The sequence below is a fragment of the Macrotis lagotis genome, chromosome X, assembly GCF_037893015.1.
Source record: "Macrotis lagotis isolate mMagLag1 chromosome X, bilby.v1.9.chrom.fasta, whole genome shotgun sequence".
Lineage (NCBI taxonomy): Eukaryota > Metazoa > Chordata > Mammalia > Peramelemorphia > Peramelidae > Macrotis > Macrotis lagotis.
The window spans coordinates 669,948,631-669,972,510 of record NC_133666.1 but is presented as its reverse complement, the minus strand read 5'-3'; the positions used below and the strand labels follow the sequence as shown (position 1 = coordinate 669,972,510).

General features: G+C 46.6%; 1 protein-coding gene across 4 annotated transcripts in view; it reads right to left on the bottom strand.

Annotated features, from left to right (window-relative positions):
* Positions 1–23,880, bottom strand: part of RHOF (ras homolog family member F, filopodia associated) — a 58,844-nt gene that overhangs the window by 20,528 nt on the left and 14,436 nt on the right. For 3 of the 4 annotated variants that reach the window (XM_074205575.1, XM_074205573.1, XM_074205574.1), the window contains 2 exons: positions 20,569–20,678; positions 12,502–12,589 (listed from right to left, as the gene is read on the bottom strand). In XM_074205575.1, the coding sequence (XP_074061676.1) occupies positions 12,502–12,589; positions 20,569–20,678 (198 nt within the window). Of the gene's footprint in view, positions 1–12,501; positions 12,590–12,978; positions 13,111–20,568; positions 20,679–23,880 lie in introns of those variants that run through there. The other variant, XM_074205576.1, reaches the window with a different exon arrangement.

The window sequence follows — 23,880 nt, the reverse complement described above, 5'->3', positions numbered from 1 at the left end:
TTACCAAAATGTTCTTTCAGTCAATTGACTCCATATGAGTCCCTCACTCTGAGTGGGTGGTGCTCATCATTACGTCTGATGGGTCTTGGCATGCTTGCCATCACATTCAGGTACATGGCCTGGAAAGCCAGATTGCTTTCTTCCTTGCCTATGGCCAGTGGACAACCCGTCACCTCTGCATCTCTTGGCAAGGAGCCACCCATCAGCATCAGCAGCTCACCTTTCTCTGACCATCGCCAAGTCTTACACTTTTTCCCCCAAGAGAAACCAACATGGCTCATTGTTTCCTTGTGGCTGTTACTCGGTGGTACTGGCAGGAATACACAGTATACCGGTCACCTTGCCCTTCACATCTGCTGGAAGGAAGTGCTTCTACTGTTTTTGTGGACAGATCTCCTGGTTCATTCTCAGATGAAAGAAGGGATAGAGGAAGGAGGGAAGGGAAGAGAGAGAGGGAGAGGAGAAGGAAGAAAGGGAAAGGAGGAGGGAAAAGGGAGGAAGGGAATGAGAGAGGAAGAAAAAAGAAGAAAGGGAGGAATGGAGAGAGAAAGGGATGGAGGAGAGAGAGAGGGTTGAAAGAAGGAAAAAAGAAAAAGGGGGTGGCTAGGTGGGGCAGTGGATAGAGCACCTGCCCTGGAGTCAGGAGGACCTGAGTTCAAATCTGGCCTCAGACACTTAATAATGACCTAGCTGTGTGGCCTTGGGCAAGCCACTTAACCCCATTGCCTTGCAAAAACCTTAAAATAAAAGGAAGGAGAGAAAGAGAGAGAGAGAGAGAGAGAGAGAGAGAGAGAGAGAGAGAGAGAGAGAGAGAAGGAAGAAAGGAAGAAAGAAGAGTTCTGTGGTGGCAAAATGTTGGTTGGTGGTTTCCAGGGGGTACTTCACTGCTCCTTTTCTCTCTTGAGGAGAGATGTTCTCTAACTTCCTTTGAATAGCAATTAGCAGGTTCTTGCCAGCCCCTACTGTAACCATGTTATACCTCACTGCTCTCTGTGGGAAGGTTTCAAGAAGAAATGACTGTCAACACTTTACTGACTTAATTGATTTAGATCTTTTCCCACCTTGGACTGTACAATGCAGAGAACAATTGTTCATTAAGAGCCTGCCGTGTGCCAGGGCTTTTACCTCATTTCATCCTCACAACAACCTTGAGAGGCAATGTACTTATTATTTCCATTTTACAGATTGGGAAACCAAGGCTAGGAGAGGTTAAGAAATTTTTCCAGGGTCATATAGTAAGTGTTTGAGACTGGATTCAAACTCAGGTCTCCCACATCTGATGTCCGTGTTGAATCTGCGGCAGGCCTTGGCTGCCCTAAGCTGACATCGCAGCCAGCCACCTGTGACCCTGGTCCAAAAATCTCTTAACCTCCCAGAGTCTCAATTTTCTCAAATGTAAATGGTCGTTAGAAACATCACCTTGGGGGGCAGGTAGGTAGCTCAGTGGATAGAGCACTGGTCCTGGAATCAGGAGGATCTGAGTTCAGATGTGACCTCATACCTTTGACACTTACCAGCTGTGTGACTCTGGGCAAGTCATTTAACTCAAATTATCTTGCCAAAAAATAAATAAATACAATCTAAATAGCACCTACAGCCATGAAGTCATGGGTCTATCGAATAAGAGTCTGAATATAAACTTTGCAAAGTTTAAAGCCCTGTTTCAATCTAAGGTATTTATTATTATTATTATTATTATTATTATTATTGTTATGGATGAAGAAATGGCCTGGAGAGGGCAAATAACGTGCCTAAGGCTGCACAGAGAATTCTTGACAGAATCCCTTTCCCTCTCCCAAGATTGGAGAGGAGACTAGATTTCCCATTACACCTACTACTATATTCTTATGGGAAAGAAACGAACTTCCCTCCCTTCCCCCCCTTCTCTCTGCCCCAATTGAGATCCTGGGGGAAAGTTTCAAGACTTAAGAGGTCAACATTCCTAAGAGCATCGTCACCTGGTCCTGGATAGGCAGGGGAAGTTGGGAGGCAAGAATCCTTAGAGATTCTCTGGAATCTACCAGACTCTGGAGGAGGGAAAAGAAGACCATTGGCTTGTTTCATTACAGTTTAAATTCACAAGAGAGATTAGAAGGGTCCTGGCTCTCCCTGGGACCACCCCTCCCTACTTGACCTCCTGCCAGCCTCTCAGCATAACTTTGAGGTGACTAATGAGCCTTGCTCTTCAACTCTGCCTGGATAAACAGAAGCACCCAGGAGTAGGTCCCAAGGGTCAAGAGATATGGTAGACCAACAGCCTCCATGTTCTGGGAAGTGGGAAGGCCATTGGGACCCAGCTGCTTGGAGATCCTGAGTTCATTCTCCTCTCTCCTCCCCTCCCCTCCCCTCTCCTCTCACTGCCCTGAGAATTGGGATGCTGGGGTGTGTGGATCTAGTCTCCCTGAGATTAGAGGAATTTATAAAGGAGGGGAGAATCTGGAATGGAGGCCTAATATCCCCTCTCACTCCCCATTACCAAGACTCTTAGACTTCCCTTCTGAATAGGAATTATAGCCCCTCCGGGTGAGGCCCTGTGATCACCAGAGAAAAAAATTATTTAGAAGGAATCCCAGAGCAACAGACTCCACTGGAAGGGATGCTAGAGATGGATCTCTCATCCTCCTGTTCATCCAGGCTTGAAACAATCAGCAGCTCCCCAACCCTGTCACTTCACCCATAAGGTCCCCATCCTCATCACCTCTCATGTAGCCTATAGCAATGGACTCCTGACTGTTCTCTGACTCTAGTCTCTCCCCTGTATCTCCACCAAAACAGTCTGAGACACAGATTCTAATGTCACTATCCTAGTCAAAAACCCTCCAGGGTTCCCTATTACCTTCAGTATTACTTTCATGTTCCTTAGCCTGGCCTAGGAGGCAGGGTTCACTCTGGCTCCAACTTATCTTCCTAGCCCTTTTCCATGTTCACACTTGCATTTTCTAGTCAAAATGAATTTGGAGCCCTCATTCCCCAACCACAACATGCCATTTTCCACGTCCATATTTTAGCACAATCTTCCTGATATTTCTGCCTGTTGAAATCTTTCTCTTCTTCCAAAGCCTAGCTTGGGTGCCATCCTGTCCAACCACCTTCCCTGACTCCCCCATTCCCACCAGCTGAGAATTCTCTCTGTCTTCATTTTTTCTTCTAATATTCTGTCTGATTTCCCAAGAGGGTATAGTCAGAGTTATTTGTTATATGACTCTGGACAAGTCATTTTACTTTTGCCTTGCCTAGTTTTCTCATTTGCAAAATTAGAACATTTATTATTCCCTACCTTATGAGATGCAGGGGAAAGTCAATGAGTCCACCAGTGCCTACTTCTTAAGTCCCTATCACATGCAAGGCAGTGGGGTTAAGGGCTCTGAACTTGGAGTCACAAGATTTGGGTTTGAATTCTACCTCAGAGAAATGCTAACGAAGCTCCCTTGTATAATAAGTATCTTCAAAAACATCTCTTGCCCTCATTTTCCTCATCTGTAAAACCAGAGTTGGGCTAAAATGAGGTCTAAGGTCCCTTCTAGGTCTGGGATCCTATGATAGAATTGTTGAGCATTTATTAAATTCCTCCTATTTATCAGGCACCATGCTGATCCCTGCACAGATTCTTGCTTGGCAAACCTCAAAGCTGGTGCCATATAAATGTTCTAATTATCAGTCATCCTGCCAAAAGAACAACCATTATTAAGGGCTGAGGTGATAAAGGCTTTCATTTTTCTATTTTTAACTCTGAGTAAACAGTAGGTGCTTACTGAGTGTAGAGTCCCCTCCCTAGAGACTCTTCAGGCACCTGAAGTTGTCCTGGGCTGAAAGCCAAGACTCATGCTCCCCAGATCTCATCGGGTCCAAACTAGAGGTCCTTCTACTGCAACATCCTGGCTCCCCCAGGCCCCCCCAATGCCTATCTTCTTCACCTCACTGTCTGGTTTCCTGTTATCAGCAGAAAGACTCTCCTGCAAGACCTGTGGTTCTCTGGAGGGGGGTGGGAGTTTGCAACACACTTCTCTCTAAGAGCAGAGAGGTCTGCATCGGGGAGCTCGGCCAGTGAGGATGTGAAGCGCCTCTTTCAGAGAAGTCCTTTCAGACCGCCTCCTGGGCCTGTCATCCTGTCCTCATCACCAAGGTCCCAGAGCTGTCCCTGTGTTATGATCTTAATGGTTTTAAGGGGGGGGAATAACTGATGCATTCCCCTCATTGAGCAGATGAAGGAACTGAGTAGGGGGAGTGAGGAGGACCTTGCCAGTTCAGTAACCCACAGAGGAGCTAAACCCTTGCAGACCCTCTGGTCTACTGAGCTGTGGAACAATGATGGGAGTGAGGGCCTGGTGAGGGAGAGGAAGCAAAGGAGTGTGGGTGCCCCTGAGACAAGGCCCCTCGTCACCCCGAGCTTCCAGAATACCACTTCTCTCACTCCACTCCCTTGGATCGGCAGGCTCAGGAATGGTGAAGATGAGATGATTTTCCCCAAGGATGATTCCTTTCTTCCTTCGGACACCCTGAAATGCCAATGGTGGCAAGATGACCTTGACCTTGGGAAAAATCCATCCCTGTGGCAGAGAAGTGAGGGAGCTCTGAGTGAGGGCAGGTGGAAATTGGGGTGGGGGCAATGGAGAAGCAGAACTCACTTTAACTTGCTTCTTTGTTCCCACCCACCTTCATTTCCTCCCTAGAGCGATGAGCAGCTTGGAAAACCCCAGTCTGGTCTGAATCACTTCTCCGGGGTGTCTTCCTCTGAGGCCTCACTTCTCCTTCGGTAGCTTTCATAAGCACTCAAACCCTACATATGGGGGATCCTTGGTCCCCAACTACTCCCTGGCCTCTGCCTGCTCCCTTGTTGTTCAGATATGACCCCATTTGGGGTTTTCTTGTTAGAGAAACTGGAGTGGCTTGCTATTTTCCTTCTTTAGTTCATTTTATAGATGAGGAAACTGAGGCAAACAGGGTGAAGTGACTTGCCCAAGGTCACCCTGCTAATGTCTGACGCCAGATTTGAACTCCAGAAGATGAGTCCTCCTGGTTCCAAACCCAGGGCACTCTCCACTGCACCACCCAATTGCCCATGGCAGCACTGTTTATAAAATGGGAATCCTAGCAAGACGTGGCTCACGGATAATTCCAATTTTGTTGGCATCAGTGAATACCTCATGGTTCTGCCTTTCATGGTCACTTTCTTTCCCTTGGGTTGGATCAAGGTGTCAACCTCTGGAGCCATGATCTGGTGCCCCTCTTCTAAAGGCTGCTTAATCTAATTGGTGTGGGCTTGACCTCACATTGAATGCCAGCACAGTGGCACCTTCAGTCTTCTCCATGTCCAATTCAATGGTTGGGGAAACTGGATGATGGTGGTGTAACCAAGACCTGCCTCCCAGGGGCACTTGGGCTGCCCAAAAGTGAGGGAGGTTCAGATGTGACCCACCATTGGAACGTGTACTCCTGGAGGGCAGACACTTGCTATTTTGACTTTCTTAGTATCGGTTTAGGCATGTCCAATTCTCATGACTCCTTGGACCATACTGTCCCTGGGGTTTTCTGGGCAAAGATGTCATTTTCTTCTAGGTTAAGTGACTTGCCCAGGGTCACTCAGCCAGGAAGGCCTGAGGCTGGATGTGAACTCAGATGTTCCTGACTCCAGGTCCAGCACCCACTGAGACACCTCACTGCCTATTGGCTGATGTCTCAAAGGAAACTAGGTAGGAGAAGATTCAGTAAATCTTAAACCGATATATGAATTTCCACCACTGTTGCTTTGGGTGGCTCTAACTTGGGTACTAAATTTCTCACCCACCAAGCCCACCCACTTTGGCCTGTTCTACACTTTAGAGGAGACCAAGTTCCTAGGCTGTCATCTACCAACTCCTCCCCCTCCCCCCCCAAGGAAGCTTCTGACTTGACCACAATTTCCTGCCTGTGGGTGTTTCAGAGACAGGGTGGGGTGGGTAAGGTTGAGTGGTTGAGGGGATCAGTCACTGAAGAGCCCCAGGCTCTGCCATCACCCTGCCCCAAGGCCTTGGGGTTTGAGGTCTCCACCTAGCCCCCAGAGTTTTGAACATCTTGGGCATTTTCTCCAAATTTCCCATTGTTCTAAGTAAGAATACCTAAGGGAGGTAGGGGACAAAAAGGTCTCTTCCCTCCCTTCCCTCAACCAAGCCACTTTGTCCTTCTTTCTTCAGGTCTTTTTCCTTCCAGAGTCTTCTATAGTTCCCCACCTCCCATCCAGGACACACCCAACTGAAACAATCAATACTGATTGAGAGACAGCTCCACAGGTAGCCTGGGAAGGAGCCCGGTAAAAGACCTTAGCTTTCGGGGTTACTATCTCTGTAATCTTGGGCAAATCTGATGTAGGCCTCAGTTTCCTCATTTGTAAAATATGGCCGAGGCCCCTTCCATGGCTGGAACCAAGATATTTCAGGGGATTCATTCATTCATTCATTCCCTTAGATGGAAAAAAAATGATACCTTTGTTTATTTTCGCTTATCTCTAACTAAAATTTAGCATTTCAATGATAAATTTTTTAAAGGTTCATTCTAAGCTTCACCTGACAGTCAAGGAGTCCCAGGACACAGCCAAGGCTGAGAACCCCTATGGTTGCTAAAGCCCTCTTCAATGAGCCTAGGTGAAGTCTCTTCTCCTGGGCTGCAAGGGAGACCTCCCAGAGAAGCCTATGCTCTGGATTATTCCCTCTTCTCTATTCTACTGCCATCTAGGACACAATAGACTAATGTATCCTTTATAAGAGACAGTGAGGTGGTGCAGCACAGTGAGTACTAGGCCTGGAATCAAGATCTGAGTTCAAATCCAACCTTAGACACTTATAAGCTATGGGACCCTGAGTGAGTCACTTCATCTTCAGATTCTTAGACTGGAAAATGGGTGATTTTACACCCATAATGATAGCAGCTACTTCCCAGGGCGGTTTCAAGGATCAAAGGAGATTTAATTGTAAAATGCCTGTTATATAAATGTTATCCATTATTATCAATATTATTGGCAGCCAGATGGCGCCATAGTGGAATAGGCCCATAGTGGGCCTGGAAGATTCATCTTCCTGAGTTCAAATATGACCTCAAGACACTAGCTATGTGACCCTGGGCAAGTCACTTAATCTGCCTCAGTTTCCTCCTCTGCAAAATGAACAGAAGAAGGAAATAGCAGATCTCTCCAGGATCTTTGCCAAGAAAACCCCAAATGGAGTCATAAAGAGTCAGACATGACTGAAACGGTTCTACGACTATCCTGACATGGCAGACTAACATTCTTTTGTTGTTGTTTTATTTTATTTTTCCAATTATTTTAAAATAGTATTTTTAACATTCATCTTTTTGAGTTTCACATTTTTCTTTTCTCTTTAATTTTCATTATTTTTTTCAATTACTTGCAAAGGTAGTTTTCAATATTCATCCAATTGCAAGTTTCTGAGTTCCACATTTTTCTACCACCCTTCCTTCCCCCCCTCTCCAAGGCAGTGACCAGTTTGGTAAACGTTGTAGGTTACAATCATGTTCAACTTATTTCCATATTAGTCAGAGTTTCACATTTTTCTACCCCCCTCCCTTCCTCCCCTTCTGATTAAGATTAAGATCCTTTTTTAAGAGTTAAGTAAAGACAGGGCTTAGGAATTAGGAAGATCTGAATTCAAATTCAACCTCAGATACTTATTAGCTATGGGACCCTCTGTCTGCCTCAGTTTCTCAACTGTAACATGGGGGAAATTGCATCTACCTACCCCCTCAAGGTTGTTGTGAAGAGCAAATGAGAATGGTACATAGCGGATGCTTAATAAATTTTTCCCTTCCTTTCCATCTGCTCTGCCAGGCTGATCCTCCAGTCATCTTCTCCTGACCAACCTCTTGCTCTGGGCATCAATCTAAGCTCCTAACCCACTCATTAATAGGTAACCACAAGCAAGTGGATGTATCCTATCTCTCCAATTCAATTAGGCTCTGGAAAGGACAGCATCTATCCAGATAGCAAGGTGGCTCTGGGCCTGGCATCAGGAAGACCTGAGTTCAAATGTGACTTCAGACACTTCCTACCAAGCTATTTGACCTTGGGCAAGTTCTTTTGCCTCCATTGGAGAGTAAAATGGTATCTTTGACAAGAAGACCTTATGAACACCATTGGTGGGCATGGAGTCACGAAGAGTTGACAGGAATAAACAACAACAAATCTATTAGCAGACCATCCTTGATAAGGATGGCACCTTTAAGGAGGGCATCATGTTAATCCCTATTGCATTTTTAGATCCAACGAACAGAGATTATTAAATACTTTTTCATTCTTTCATTCATACATTCATTCATCAGGCCAGAAACTCTGAAGTGTTGATGTATTTCTTTGATCTGTGATGGTTCCCAAGGAATTATATATCCCCAACCCTCTAAAGTTCCAGAATTGTTCCAATAGGAACCAATGGAAAATCATTTGATCATGGCTATTTATCTGTAAATTAGGACCAATAAACCCTGCCCCTCTTCCTAACTCCTGGGAATGAGAAACCAAAAGAAGCTGATAATCTTTCTAATACCACATATCGAAGCATATTGAAGGGACTTCAGAGAACATTTGGTTCAATTCCTTCATTTCACAGGTGAGAAAACTCTTTCCCAGAGACATTAAGAAACACTTACCTAAGGTCATACAGCTTTAGTAATTGAGGCAGGATTTGAACCCAAGTTCCGTGACTCCAAATTTGATGCTCTTTCTATTCCTAACCTATTCCTTAATAGATGAGTGCAAGTGAGTGGATGTATCCTATCTCTCCAGTTCATTTAGTTTCTGGGAGGGGCAGTATCCAGACAGCAAGGTGGCTCTGGAAGGTAGCTCCCTGGCATCAGGAAGTTCAAATCTGACCTCATACACTTTCAGTTGTTTGGCCTTGGGTAAGTCCAGTATCTTTTGTCAAGAAAACTGCATGAATCGTATTGGTGTGTATGGCGTCATGAAGAGTTGGACATGAATACATAACAACAAATATATTAGCAGCCTATCTGCTAGACTAGATGACCTTGTCTTTAGTTCCCTCATTCCTGCCAAGGGAGGAAGCCTTGCTCATCTCCAATAGGAGGAAAATGCTGACTCACTTCTGCCTTTGATGCCCCGTATGTGGTAGATGCTTATAAATGTTTTGTTAAGCTAACATGGATGGAACCTCCAAGGAGAGTCTGGAGAGCTGCTATGACACAGACGAACAGTGAAACCTGGAGGCAGAACCAGGTTTTTGTGAGGAGCTCCCAGAGACCCCTGACTCTTGGCTGGGAAGGTCCCGAGGGCCATCTCATGCTGCAGGAGACCCTCTGTTGCCCATCCTAAACCCATCATGAACTACAAGGATCTCTACACTTGGTTGTATGACCCTGGGCAAGTCACTTCACTTTTCTGAGACTCATTTGAAAATGATGGATCCAGCCTAGGTGATCTATTAACAGTATACTGCTGCTTAGGGTTCTTGTGAAGAAAGCACTTGTGGATAAAGTGAAATATCATTCTAGCCCAAATATGTTCTGAACTAAAATCCTTTCCAGTTCTCATATTCCATTTCTGAGGACCTTGATATTCCATATTCTAAGGGTCTTCAATCTTTGGTATTCTAGGGATGCTATTACCTCTGACATTCTCTGTTCTGGGACCTCTGATTCCATTCCTTTTTTTTTTTTTTGATATTCCATATTCTAAGGTCCCTCCTCTCTTAGACATTCTTGGTAAGCTATTATCTCTAACAATCTAAGTTCTAAGTATCTTCTTGACTTGTATCTAATCTCTATAATCCCTCCCAACTGTGACATAGGAAGGCTCTAAGATCCTGGCCATGACCCGAAACACTCCCCAGTATGACCCAAAGCAGTTTATAATGTAATTAGGAAATAATGAAATAGACCAAAAGGTGATAAAACATAGATAATGTTAATATGCGGCTTCCTACTATTCTCATGTGTTCATTATGTAGCCCGCAGGGATTATTGTGCATGGCTAATAGTTGTCATTTCTGTTGGGGTTGGATACAGTACAGCTGCCCCAAGACTTCTCAACTGGAGACCTTACTGGATGGTCTAGATAATTTTCCAGCTTTGACATCCTGTGTTCTACTGTGTCCTCCCAGCTCTGACTTTCTGTTCTGAGATCTCTCCCAGTGTAGCCAGGCCATAGTCTAAAGTCCGATCCATTTCTGATAATCTACCTGCTACCGTCCCTCCCACCTCTGACAATCTGACCACAGATTCTGCAGGCTGAACTTCCTTTTAATTTGGTCATTCTGGGTTCTTCAGGCCCTCCCTGCTGGGACATTCCATGTCACCTCTCTGGATCTGAAATGAAATAAGCTACATCCAGACCTTTGTGGGGCTCATAGAACTTGAAGATGCCTTTCATTTCTAGGGAGGGTGGGGCCCTAGGCCCCAGTGATCCCAGTGAAAACCATCCCAGATCTTTCTCTCTAAAAGATCAAAGCAATGGTAAACATGAATGGCAGGGCTTCCAGGGGAATAAGTTGAGTCAGATGTAGGGCAAGTGTCAAAGCTTCCGGGGCTCAAGAGTTTGGAATACAGTCTTCTTCCTTAAAGACAGGGGCGATGGCATTTTTCTATTGATTTCCCTAGCCTCTGGCATACAGTAGGGCTTACATAAATGTTTACTGACTGATGGATGAATCTCCCAACTTGAGGAATCTTTGGGACAATGCCAAAAGCGAATGTTAACCTAACTCTTGAGGTGGAGGAGTGGTACAGAAGACAGAGTGCTAGACCTGCTGTCAGGAAGACCCAAGTTCAAATCCAACCTCAAACCCATACTAGAGGTACGATCTTAGGCAAGTCACATAACTGCTGTCTGCCTCAGTTTCTCCAGCTGTAAAATAAAGACAATAACAACATCTACCCTACAGGGCTGTCCTGAGGATTGAGTAGTAGGCTCCAAATGAATGCTTATTCTCTAGTAGGAACTTTACATTTGCATAAATCTGCATAGTGCTGACTCTAACAGGTCATCAGGTACTTCAGACCAAAAGATCTCCTCGGAAATTTCTAAATCCTCCTCCCACCTTTAGCTCCCATTCAGCCTCAAGGCAAATACTTTGCTTTTGGAGAATCCGAATTGGTCTGGGAGTCAAAGAGGTTGGTTCTCATCTTCTTTGATACTAACTCACAAAGAAACTGAGGTGGTGCAAGGGTAGGGCACCAGATCTGAAGTCCTCTTCCTGAGGTTCAAATCCAGTTTCAGACACTTTTTTTAGCTGTGTGATACTGGACAAGTCACTTCACCCTGTTTGCCTCAGTTTCCTCATCTGAAAAATCAGCTGGAGGAGGAAATGGTAAATCACTCTAGTATTTCTGATAAGAAAACCCCACGTGGGGTCATGGAAGAATTAGACAGGACTAAGGCACCATGTGATCTTGAACTTTCTCAACTCTAACAGAAACCAGGTGGATTAGGTGATCTCTCCCAGATCCCTTGGGTTCCAACCCAGTGATCCTAGAAGTGCCCCCCTCCTTAATATTTCAGATATGTGCGATGGCCTTATGTGGAGGCTCCTTCAGTGAGCAGTTCGGGCTGCCCCTTGCTAGCTGCTGTGGAGGAGCTGCCTGACCAATTGGTTGCCATCTTGCCGGAGATGAGCTTGGCTGGTCTGCAGCCCGAAACTTTCCTCATTTAAGAGGCTCTGCTAGAGCAGAGGTTCTTAAGGGACCCCTGGATGGATAGAGGTGGGGGGAGGCCTGCAAACTTGAATGGGGGAGAAGTGACAGCTTTATTGTCATCAACCTTAAACTGAAATGAGAATTTCCTTCAGTCACTCAAAAACATTCTTCCATTCATCTTCCTAAATTCAAATCCGGTCTCCCACACTTACTGGCTGTTTGACCCTAGACAAGTCATTTCACCCTTTTGCCTCAGTTTCCTCATCTGTAAAATGTTCTGGAGAAAGGAGGTCTCAAACCCCCTCAGTATCTCTGCCAAGACACCCTCAAATGGAGCCGTGAAAAGCTGAACACGACTGTAAAATGACTGAAAAACGACTCACCAACGACAACAAATCAACGTAAAAAGTAAATGAAAGAATACTTGCCGGTGAAGATTCAAGCCAAAAGAGGCTGTTTTTCCTACTGAGGCAAAGGGGATTTTTGTAATGAAAACCAATTCCCCGACCTCAAATAAAAACTTTGCTTCTGAGGGGTCCATAAGTCCCATCTGAGAGCCAGAAGGGATTCCCTGACCCCCCACCCCAAACAGGAAGCAGCTCGGGATTAGCTTTGACATTCCTCTGGCCCACCCAGGGGTCCCCCCAGATGTGACAACTGAGGACTAAATTCAGGATTTACAATAATTGTTCATTATCAACTAATGATTGTTTTATTGTTAATCATTACTACTAAAAATAGCTTCCTGGGGTTCTTCCACTTCCTCTGGCCCGGCTGGGAGGATTTCCCTGAGGGCTGGGTCCAGAGAGGCTCCGAGCCCCAGAGAATCCCCCGGGGCGTGTTGGGAAGTCCCCGGGGGCACCCACTTACCGGCTGTGTCATAGAGGTTCAGGATCACCTCCTTGCTGCCCAGGGTCACGCTGGTGGTGTACTTTTCGAAGACCGAAGGGGCGTAGTTCTGCGGGGAAGGGAAAGACGGGAGCCATCAGGGGAGGGGTCGTACCCCGGCAAGGTGCCTGAGGGCTGCCCCCAGGACAAGCCGAGTCCCATAGCTCTGCCCTCCCTGGATGGCTTGGGGGAGCATTTCCCCCTCACCCCACTACAGGCTTCCCCTGGAACTGGGGGAAGTGGCACCCCCAAAGCCGGGCTCCTGCCAAGGGAGCCCCAGGACGATCCCCCGAGCCTGCTCCTGCGGTGGGGGTCGGGAGGGAGGGCTCCAGGTGGGGGCAGTCCTGCCTGGAGCCTGGGTCACCCCCCCCCTCAGCCGGGGAATCCCGAGAGCCTGGCAGCCGGCCTGCAGCCGACCCTCTGGACCCCGTTTCCCCATCAGCACCCCGCGCCCCTCACCTCCGGGAAGGCCCCCTGGCTGTAAACCATCAGCAGCGAGGTCTTCCCGCAGCCGCCGTCCCCCACGATCACGATCTTCAGCTCCTTCCTGCCGGGGGCCGCGGGGGCCGCGGGGGCTGCCGGGGCTGCCATGGCCCGCCGCCGCCTGGGCCCGGGGGTGCGCGGGCTGAGAAGCGAGGCTGCCCACACCGAGCAGAGAGCCAAGTGTGGGCGCCGGGGGGGAGGGCGGGGAAGGGGGGAGGCGGAGCCCCGAGCTGGCCCGCCCCGCGGCCAACCCAGGGCCGGACGCCAGGGTCCGGGCCCCGCGCGCCTCTTCCCTTCCCAGCAGCTCACTGCTCGGTGCCCTGGCCAAGCCTCTGCCTTGGCCTTGCTAGCCTCAGTTTCCCCAGTAGTACTCCGCCTTTGGAGGGGAATGGGGCGGGGCTGCTCCGAGGGGCTTGGCATCCCATGGATGTCCCCCTTCCCAAGGGGGAAACTGAGGCTGCGGAAGGCAAAGGAAGCGGCTTGGCCAACGGCTCAGCCCTCCATCTCCACCCTCACATTGCATGGGTCTCTCTTTGAGCTCCTTCTCATGATCTCCCTTCTTTTCTGTGTCCCCTCCCTCCCCTTCAGACGGGTGCTGTCTTACGGTGGGGGAAGAAGACTGTCTCCCTCATCTGACTGGGCTCTCCATCATCCAGGTCCCCCTTGGGCTACCGGGGACGCCCCCAGCCCCCCTAAATCCGACTGCATCTTGTTCGAAGTAGAGGTTTCACATAGGATGAGCGAAGCATCCCTCTGGGGCCTCCCCCATCAGACCATGGCTCCCCAAGACCAGGAGCTGTCTCTCCAGCCTCAAAGGCCAACTAGAGACCATCCTTCAGCTCAGCCGCAGGGCCTTCATTTCTTTGGCTCCTCCCAAACCAGACCCAGATCTTTCCTTCCAGCACCCAACCCCTCCCCAGGAAGCAGTGGTATTTTGGAAGGAGGGCTGGGCTTGGGCTCAGGTTCTTCAGACTACCACCAGGTGACCTTGGACAAGTCACTTAAAATCTGCGCCTTGATTTCCTCATCTGTAGAAGTCTGGACTCCATTGCCAAGAAGAGCTTCCTCGGAAGGACTTGAATTTATGATTCGCCCCAAGTCTCCCATTTTTAGAAGGAGATGCTTCCCTGGAGGCTGTCTGTTCCTAGGGCCAAGGAACCTTCTCTGGTTGCCATGGTGCCTGATCCAAGTCCTCACAATCAGAAACACCATTGTATTTATTCACCAGTTTATTGAAATCCAGAGCAAATAGAGTTGGGCCCAACAGCGACCTCCTTCTCTTCTTATTTTGGCCAGAACTGCCTAAGGGGCCCTGCATCCTCCACCCCTCCTTTCTTATTCTCAGCTTGTCCTCCGAGCATTTGGTGGGAGGAGGACATTCACCCTTGGGAAACAAAATCCCACAGCTGGAAGGGGTCTGGGAATAGAGAATGGCACAGAGTTCTGACAGAATGGGAGAAAAGAAAAAGGGGGGACCCTGGGGCACACAATGTGAAAACCCCCTCCTTTTATAGTTGGGGCAAAATAAGCAGCCTGGCAAAGATCAAAACCGATTTCTAATCATTCATCTTATTTGGTTAGATGGTGCAGTGGATAGGTCGTTGGCTGGGTCTGGAATGGAGATCTGAGTTCAAATCCAGCCCCAGATACTAGCTCTGTGATTCTTGGGCAAGCTGTGTCTCTGCAGTGGGCTTCAGTGTCATCAACTGGAAATTAGAAGTAATAACACCTACCTCCCAGATAGGATAAAATGGGATATTTGTAAACCTCTAAACACAGTGGCTGGCATGTTTCCATAGATGTTAGTTTTTCTTTCTTTTGTCACCAATCTAGGTTGTTATTTGGCAGGGTCATGAGCTTTGGTATGATTCAGATCCCAGGGTAGATGGTTCAAATTCAGGTACCCCTGACCAGCACTGCCCTTTAATGGTTATGGTGACAGGGTCCTCTTTCTAAATCTGTTGGCCCTTCAGGAAATCAATTAAATTGATCAATCAAGAAACATTTTTTGAGTGGCTACTACGTGATAGGCAGCTAAATGGTGTGTAGTGGATAGAGTTGGGAAGACCTGAGTCCAAATGGGACATCAGAATCTTATTAACCATGTGACCCTGGAAAAGTCACTTAGCACTTAACCAGTTTCCTAATCTGTAAATAAGCTGAAGAAAAGGCAAGCCAAGCACTGGCCCTGAAGTCAGGAGAACCTGAGTTCAAATCCAGACATAGACACTTGATACTTACAGGCTATGACTTAGGCAAGTCATTTTCCTTCATTCCCCCCCCCCAAAAAAAGGAAAAAGTTATATGACCTAGGGCAAGTCACTTTCTTTCATTGCCTCATCAAAAAAATAATCCAAAGAAACAAAAAGTTGTGTGACCTTGGGCAAGACACTTTCCTTCATTGCCTCATAAAAAAAAAGAAAGAAAAAGAATCGGAAAATCACTCCAGTATTTTTGCCAAGACGACCTTAAACAGGATCATGGAGAGCAGGATATGACTGAAATGACTGAGGTGGGCATGAGAAACAGTCTATATACAAAAGGTGTTGATGTAGGAGAGTGAATTCCTGTGTGAGGAACCAGTCTGCCTAAACCAGTGTGCATCAAAGAATATGATGAATAACCTGGAAAGTTCTATTGGAGCCAAGCAGAGGAGTGTGTAATTGAACCTAGCAGCAATAAGAAGCCATTTAAGTTTATTGAGCAAGGGTAACTTTGGTTAAACCTGTGCTTTAGGAATATTGCATCAGCAACTGAATTAGATGGAGAAGATAATTAACATTTATATAACTTAAGGTTTTGCAAAACTTTCCAAATTTTATCTCATTTGATCCTCATAGCAATCCTGGGAGGTTAGTGTCATTATATCCATTTTACAAATGAGGAAACTGAGGTAGGCAGTGGTCAAATAAATTTGCCCAAGGTCACATAGCTAATGTTTCAGGCTGAATTTGAACTCAGGTCTTCCTTCCAGGTCCATCATTCTGCCCACTGAACCACCTAGAGACAAATTTGGAGGCTACTGCAATTGTCTTGGTAAGAAGAGATGGGTCCTGGGGAATGATGGTGGCAAGTCATTGATTTAGCTGGAACAGAGGCTAAAGATCACCTAGTCATTTCACAGATGAATGAAGAACACTTACTGTGGAACCCTATGCTATATATTCAAAGAAGTTTCTATCCTCAAGTTTACATTCCAATGCAGCAGAGAGCTCATAATGGAGCCTGGCAACCAGAATGGGGTTCGCCATTGTCCAATCCCTTCATGACCCCATTTGGGGTTTTTTTGGTAGAGATAATGGAATGGTTTGCCTATTTATTCCTTCTCTAACTTCTTTATGTTTTTACAAGGCAAATGGGGTTAAGTGGCTTGCCCAAGGCCACACAGCTGGTAATTATTAAGTGTCTGAGGCCAGATTTGAACCCAGGTACTCCTGACTCCAAGGCTGGTGCTTTATCCACTATGCCACCTAGCTTCCCCCTCTAACTTGTTTTTATTTATACTTTTTAAAACTTATTTTACTTTTCCCCCAGTTACATGTAAAAACAATTTTTAATATGTTTTGAAAGCTTTTGTGATCCAAATCCTCTCCCTTCCCCCCACCCCATCCTCCTCATTGAGAAAGAAAAGCAGTTTGATATAGGTTACAAGTGGGGAGTCCTGCAAAACATTTCCAGAGTAGTCAGGCTGTGAGAGGAAACATTTTTACAGAAAAGGAAACTGAGGCAAATAGGGTTAAGTGACTCGAGGATAGGAAGTTTGGGGGCTGGGTTTGGACTTGTGGAGATCAAGCACGATGCACTATGGCGCCACCTAGCGGTTAGACACGGACTTATCACCTGGGAGATCAGACTTCATGGGGTGCCATCTTCTCCCTGGAGACAGTGGTTCTGTTGATTTGAGTCTAGTTGTGCTACCGGAGAAGGGCAGGGCAGGAGGGCAACCCAAGGTGAAGGTTCCATAATCCCAGTTAAGTGAAGAGCCTGGCCTCAGTTGAGGAAGATGGGCCAGAGTGAGGAATTACTTGGCCAAGGTCAAAGGAACTGTTGGGTTTCCCCCCCAAGCAGAGAAGGCAAACAGTTCAGCTTTCTTGATATTGCAAAGCAAATACAGGCCTGTGACAGGGAGCCAAAGGGGTTGGGTTTCCTCCTCTGAAAGAGAGGTTCGACCTTCCAGGTATTTTTCAGCAATGTCTGGTTCTTCATGACCCCATTAGGGATTTTCTTGGCAGACTGGAGTGGTTTGCTGTTGTTGCTCATTTTATAGAAATGAGAAAACTGAGGCAAACAAAATTAAATGACTTGCCTAGGGTCACACAGCCAGTAAGCATCTGTGGCCAGATTGGACCTTTCCTTGGCAAAGATACTGGAGTAGTTTTGCCATTTCCTTCCTCCTCCAGCTCATTTTACAGATGAGGCAAAAAGGTGAAGTGACATGCTCAGAGTCACCTATCTTTGCCAGAATATTGAATTCAGTCTTCTGGAACTCTGTGAAAGCTCACTGTATGCTTTTAGCCAAATGCTCTGCCTATCCACCTGTCACAAGACCCATGCTATCTGTTCCCCTATACAATTTCCCAGTTCTTTGGAGTCCCTCTAGGGTCACATACTATGGCTGGTTCAAACCCATCCAAGTACCTCTCCCTTTGCCTTCAGGGGGGGGTCTTCCTTTCAAGCTGAAATCATCACAACTGAATCTGTGGTGAAACTGAGGCTTTGGAAGGTTGAGTTACTGGTCTTCATTCTCAGGGCTCCTGAGGAGAGGTCAGTGGGCCTCCTGCACACCTTCAACCCCAGTGGATGTCCTGGGCCCAGAGCCTTTATTCTCAAGCAAGGGCTCCTTTCTTCAGCCACATCACTGGAGGAAATGGCAGGCAGTGCTTGCCATCTGATGGCAGGTTCTGCCTACCTCCCACCCAGAGACAGGAAATTTCTCCATCTTGAGTAAAGTCTTGAGGGTGCAACCTCTTCTGACTGAATGCACAGGCCTCAAACAATTTCCTTTGCACCATCCCCCACTCTCAGGAACCAGAGTCAAGGGTGTTGGGGCATGGTTAGGTAAAGAGTGGGGAGGAGCCTCAGAACAGGGGATGCCGGAGCTGGGAGGGTCTTAAAACAGGGGATGTCAGAGCTGGTAGAGGCCTCAGAACAGGGGATGTCAGAGCTGGGAGGGGTCTGAAAACAAGGGATGTCAGGGCTGGGAGGAGCCTGAGAACAGAGGATGTCAGAAAGGAGGGGCCTGAGAACAGGGAATGTCAGACCTGGGAGGAGCCTGAGAACAGGGAATGTCAGAAGGGAGGGGCCTGAGAACAGGGAATGTCAGAGCTGGGAGTCTAGCCTTCCCTTGGCACTGACATCATCACCCAACACATTGGTCCAGCACATGTTAGATTCCCATAATCTGATCCCCTTGAAGCCTTGGAGAGGTGTGTCACACCCCACACTGCCCCTGTGGCTATAGCACTTCATAGCTCATACAAAGCATTAGATCCATAACCACCCTGTAAATGGATAGACATGACTATATCCATTTTACATATGGAAGGAAACCAAGATTCAGAGAGGGAAAAGTGACTTTTTATGCATCTGCTTTACTTTTTTGAGTGTTTAGTGACATCATTTCTAAATCTATCCCTCTGTCATCTCCCCCAGAGAGCTAAGGGTTCTCAATCTAAGGTCTGTACTTCAAGGCCACCATCAATTAAATAGTTGCTCTTTCAGTTTTCTTTTTCTTTTTAAAGCAAGGCAGTGGGGTTAAGTGGCTCGCCCAAGGTCACACAGCTAGGTCATTATTATGTGTCTGGGACCAGATTTGAACTCAGGTGCTCCTGACTCCAGGGCCAGTGCTATATCCACAATTCGGAGAGGTAATGCTAAGCAGGTATGGGCTGAGAGTTGGAAAACCCAATCAGTATCTTGGTTTTGCCTATCAATCAATCAATCAAGAAACATGTCATAAATCAACCAACAGTCATTTATTAAGCTCTTATTATGCACCAGGCCCTGTGCTGAGCAAGGAGATACAAAGAAAGGTCAGAGAATCCCTGCCCTCAAGGAACTCCCAGCCAAATGGGGGAGGTGTCATTAAATCATTTTTCAGTCATGTTCAATTTTTCAAGACCACATTTGAGGTTTTCTTGGCAGATACTGGAGTAGTTTGCCATGTCCTTCTCCAGCTCATTTTACAAATGAGGAAATCGAGGCCAAGAGGGTGAAATGACTTGTCCAGGGTCCCACAGTTAGAAAGCATCTGTGGCTGGATTGAACTCAGGATGTCGAGTCTTCCCCACCCAGCTCTTTTTACACGCTGGCACCACCCAGCTCCTCTAGGAGGGGAGACAATATGCAAAACAAGGAGGACATGCAAAAGCTATTCCAAGAGATGGAAGGTAACTTTAGTGGGCAATGAGAAAGACCTCTGCCGGAGGTGAGATTTGAGCCCGAGGCTGAGGGAAGCCTGAAAAAAAAGCACTTAAACTCTTCGACAGTCACTGTGGACACAAGGACAAAACAACAAGTCTCTGCCCTGAAGGGGTCTGGCAGCCACAGAAACAGGAGCAGCCCAGAATCCATTTCCTAAACTGGAAAACTGAGGTTCAAAGAAGGAAATGTCAGTCTGAGGTATGATTTGTTGAAAAAATGTCTGATGTGGAGGAGGACTCACTCTCATGTCTGGTTATCTGTGTGTCCCTTAATAATAAAACGGGCTTTGGGAACTTAGCCCAGCAGAAAATGTCAACTTGAGGGATTTGACTCTGAACCCTGGCAGACTCATTTATTGCTTGTATGACCTTAGACAAGTCAGTTATCTTATGCCTCAGTTTCCTAAAGTGAAAGGATTGTACTAGCTAACCTCTGAAGTTCTTTCCACCTTCAGAGCCAGGATCCTACAGTCTTACTACCTGTGTGTGTCTTTGGGTGAATGTCAGCTCTTTGGGCCTTGTAAAATGATGGAGTCCAACTGGAGCCCTACATGTATGCTAGGAACCCCCAAAACTTGTGAATCCTTGGGCAAAAGCCTCAGTTTCCTTCTCTGTAAAAAAAATGAGATGCCCACTGCAGAGAAGGCACTTCAAGGAATGGCTTGATTAATTGATAATTCCTCTTTACTGGAGTTGAGAATTCTAGGGACACATGCTGGGAAATGCCAATCACCAGGGGGCAGCAGGGCCCACTGGATGGCTAGCTTACATAGATGTCGCCATTAGGGGGCAGCAGGGTCTATTTGATGGCTAATCTATATAGATGTCGCCACTAGAGGGAAGCCAGAAAGGAATTGGAAAGGGGGAGAAGGCCGATTCAGTCAGGATAAATACCCCCACTAATCTTCTGGTCAGCCATGTGGCTTTTGGATAGAACACTGGGTTTGGTATCAGGAAGACTCTGAGTTCAAATCCAGTCTCAGACACCTACTAGCTGTATGACCCTGGGCAGGTCACTTACTTGTTTGCCTCAGTTTCCTCATCTGTAAGATGAGCTGGAGAAGGAAAAGGCAACCGTTCCAGTAACTTTGTCAGGAAAACCCCAAATGGGGTCACCAAGTCATGACTAACAATCAAATCTTACCTCCACCACCCAAGCATCTCTGTGACCAAAATTCCAATTTAATAGTTTTTCCCCTACGATGGAGGCAACTCCTCTCAGCAGTTCATCGATCAAGGACCATCCCAGGACACCTGTTATGGAAAATACCATCCACATCCTGAGAAAAAACACTATCAATTCTGAATGTAGAACAAAGCATATTTTGTACAATTTTTAAAAATTTACTTATTGAAGGAAATGGGGTTGAGTGACCTGCCCAAGGTCACACAGGCAATTATTAAGTATCTGAGACTGGGTTTGAACCCAAGTCCTCCTGACCCCAAGGCTGGTGCTCCATCCACTGAACCACCTAACTGCCTCTGATGTTCACTTTTTAACTTTTGTTTTTTCTTTTTCATGTTTCCCCCCCACACTTAGTTCTAATTCTTCTTTCATAAATTGACTAATATAGAAATCTGTTAAATTTGATTTTCCATGTATCATCTACCTCAGATTACTTGCTACCCTGGGGAAGGGGTGGCGGTGGGAAAATGTGGAATTTGCAAAAGCTGGCAAAAGGATGAATGCTGCCAACTGTCTTTGGCACATAATGGGAAAAGAAATAAAGGTGGGTAAATGGAGAAATGGTGAATAGGAGGTCCAGCAGATGGAGCACCAGTTCCAGAGTCAGGAGGAACTGAGTTCAAATCCAGCTTTCTGAAACCTTTACCCCAACTGCCTGCCCCACCCCCCCCAGTTAAGCGCCAGGCTCTGCTTTTTTCAGATCTACTATGTATCAACCCACTGGGATGAGGAGGCTACAAGGAAACAGCCTGGAAGCTCAATCAAGTTACAATCTCGAAGGAGAAACTGTGCTTGCCGAGAAATAGAAACAAATGACTTACAGAGTAATTTAAGGCCTGAGATTCTCTGAAGGGGAGGAAAGGACAGAATGGATCCTGAAGGGAGGGTGACTTGGCCAAGGCTCATCTTAGAGAAGAAACTCAAGGCCTACATGGTTTCCTGATTTCCCATATATTCCTATCACTTGTGTCGGGAGGATTTTAAGGCTGCTACCTCCATGGGGGCCAGGGTGAATCCACGCCTGGGCAAAGCAGGGGGAGGGAAGGGGCTGAAAATGTTCTTCTGTCTCCTGTCTGGAAAGTGGCTTGGGAGGTAGATAGAGGGAGAGAAAGACAGGAATGTGCCATGAGCCTGGAAAGGAGGCCAGAGCCAAATGGTGAAGGGTTTTAAAAGATAAACAGAGCTCTATTTTTTTTGTCCCAAGGAAGGAAGGAGCCTCTGGAGTTTCTGTACTTTAGGAATAGCAATTCGGCAGAGGGGTGCAGGGGATGCTGGAGAAGGGACAACAGGGGTCAATGAGGAAACTCAAGAGGCAGGACTGGGTTGGGGGACAGCAAGGAGACAGAGCTGGTCATTTATACTCTTTTCAATTGTATCTGACTCTTCATGCCCCCATTTGGCATTTTCTGGGCAAAGATACAGGAATGGCCTGCCTTCCCCAGCTCATTTTACAGATGGGGAAACTAAGGCAGGCAGGGTGAAGTAACCCGCCCAGGGTCCACAGTTATGAAGTATCTGAGGTCAGATTAGCCCCAACATTCTAGCTAGCTAGCTACCCTACTAAACAACCTTAGTTCATAAGTCTAAGGTTCAAACACAATATTTGTAGCAAGCTTTGTAAACTTTACAGGGATAAGACCCTTCTCAGTACAGTCACAAAACTCCCCAGAGCAGCCTGGATCAGGAAATGGTTAACAAAATAAATAAAAGAACACAATAAGACACAGATAATGTTAATTTGTGGTTTTCTAAGTCAACACTCAACCTGCAGGAACCTGTTTTTGTTTGATCTTGACGGGGGTTTTAGCAGTCCAATGTAAATACTTAGGTGTCATCCCAGATAAAGCTGGGCCCCAGACAACTCTATGCAAATGGATTTGGTGGGGAGATCTGTCTTTCAATTGTTTTCAGCTGTGGCCATTCTTCCAGCCCCCATTTGGAATTTTCTTGGTAGAGATACCAAAGTAGTTAGTCATTTCTTTCTCTAGTTCATTTTACAGATCAGGAAACTGAGGCAAACAGGGTGAAGTGACTTGCTCAAGGTCACACAGCTAGTATGTGTCTAAGGATGGATTCCATCCACTGTGCCACCTAGCTGCCCCTGGAGGGTGAGGGAGAGATTGGAGACACATTTTTAACTAATTTATTCACAGGTATTAAATGCTGTGGACAGGACACCTTACTGAAAGCTAGGAGATGATCTCAAGATTACTCTTACTATTAATATTAGCTAGCAAAGTACTTGAAATGTTATCTCATGGGACAGCTAGGTGGCATAGTGGATAAAGCACCAGCCTTGGAGTCTGGAGTACCTGGGTTCAAACCCGGTCTCAGACACTTAATAATGACCTAGCTGTGTAGCCTTGGGCAAGCCACTTAACCCCATTTGCCTTGCAAAAAACCTAAAAAAAAATGTTATTTCATCCTCAAAACAATGCTGAGAGGTAAGTGATTATTATTCCCATTTTACAGATGAGGAAACTGAGGCTGATAGACTTAAAGTCCCAGGATCTTGGGTGACTTGACCCCAGGGTCACACAATGGTCTGAGGTAGGGCTTTAACTGCAGTCTTCTAGATTTCAGAGATAGCCTAGTGGTATTCGGACAAGAAAGAGCAGAGCAGTCACTAACTAGTTGTCTGACCTTGGGCAAGTCACTTCACCTTGTTTGCCTGTTTCCTCATCTGTAAAATGACCTGGAGAAGGAAATGGGCAAAATACTGCAGTATCTTCACTAAGAAAATAGCAATTTATATCATGGGGGGGTCAGGGAAGCAGCCTGTCCCCCTGCATCTGGGGTCAGGAAGACCTAAGTTCAAATCCAGCTTCTGCCTCTTTATTAGCTGTGTGACCCTGCGCAAGTACCTGGTTTGTCTCAGTTTCCTCATCTATAAAATGAACTGGAGAAGGAAATGGCAAACCACTCCAGTATCACTGCCAAGAAAATTTCAACATATATCATGGGAGAGTGACTAGGTGGTTCAGGGATAGAGCACTACATCTGGGGTCAGGAAGACCTGAGTTCAAACCCAACCCTCAGAGGCTTTACTAGCTGCATGACCCTGGGCAAGTCATTTCACCTGGCTTGCCTCCTACCCTCAGCTCCTCAGCTATAAGATGACCTGCAAACCACTCCAATCTGTCAAGGGGAAATCATCAGACTTCCGTGAAAGTATTCAACAGTAACAACCCCCCAAATCTGAGAACACCTCACTTCTGGGAATTTAGGTTATTAGTAGGCCAGAAAAGGTAACCAGGCCACAGACCTAAT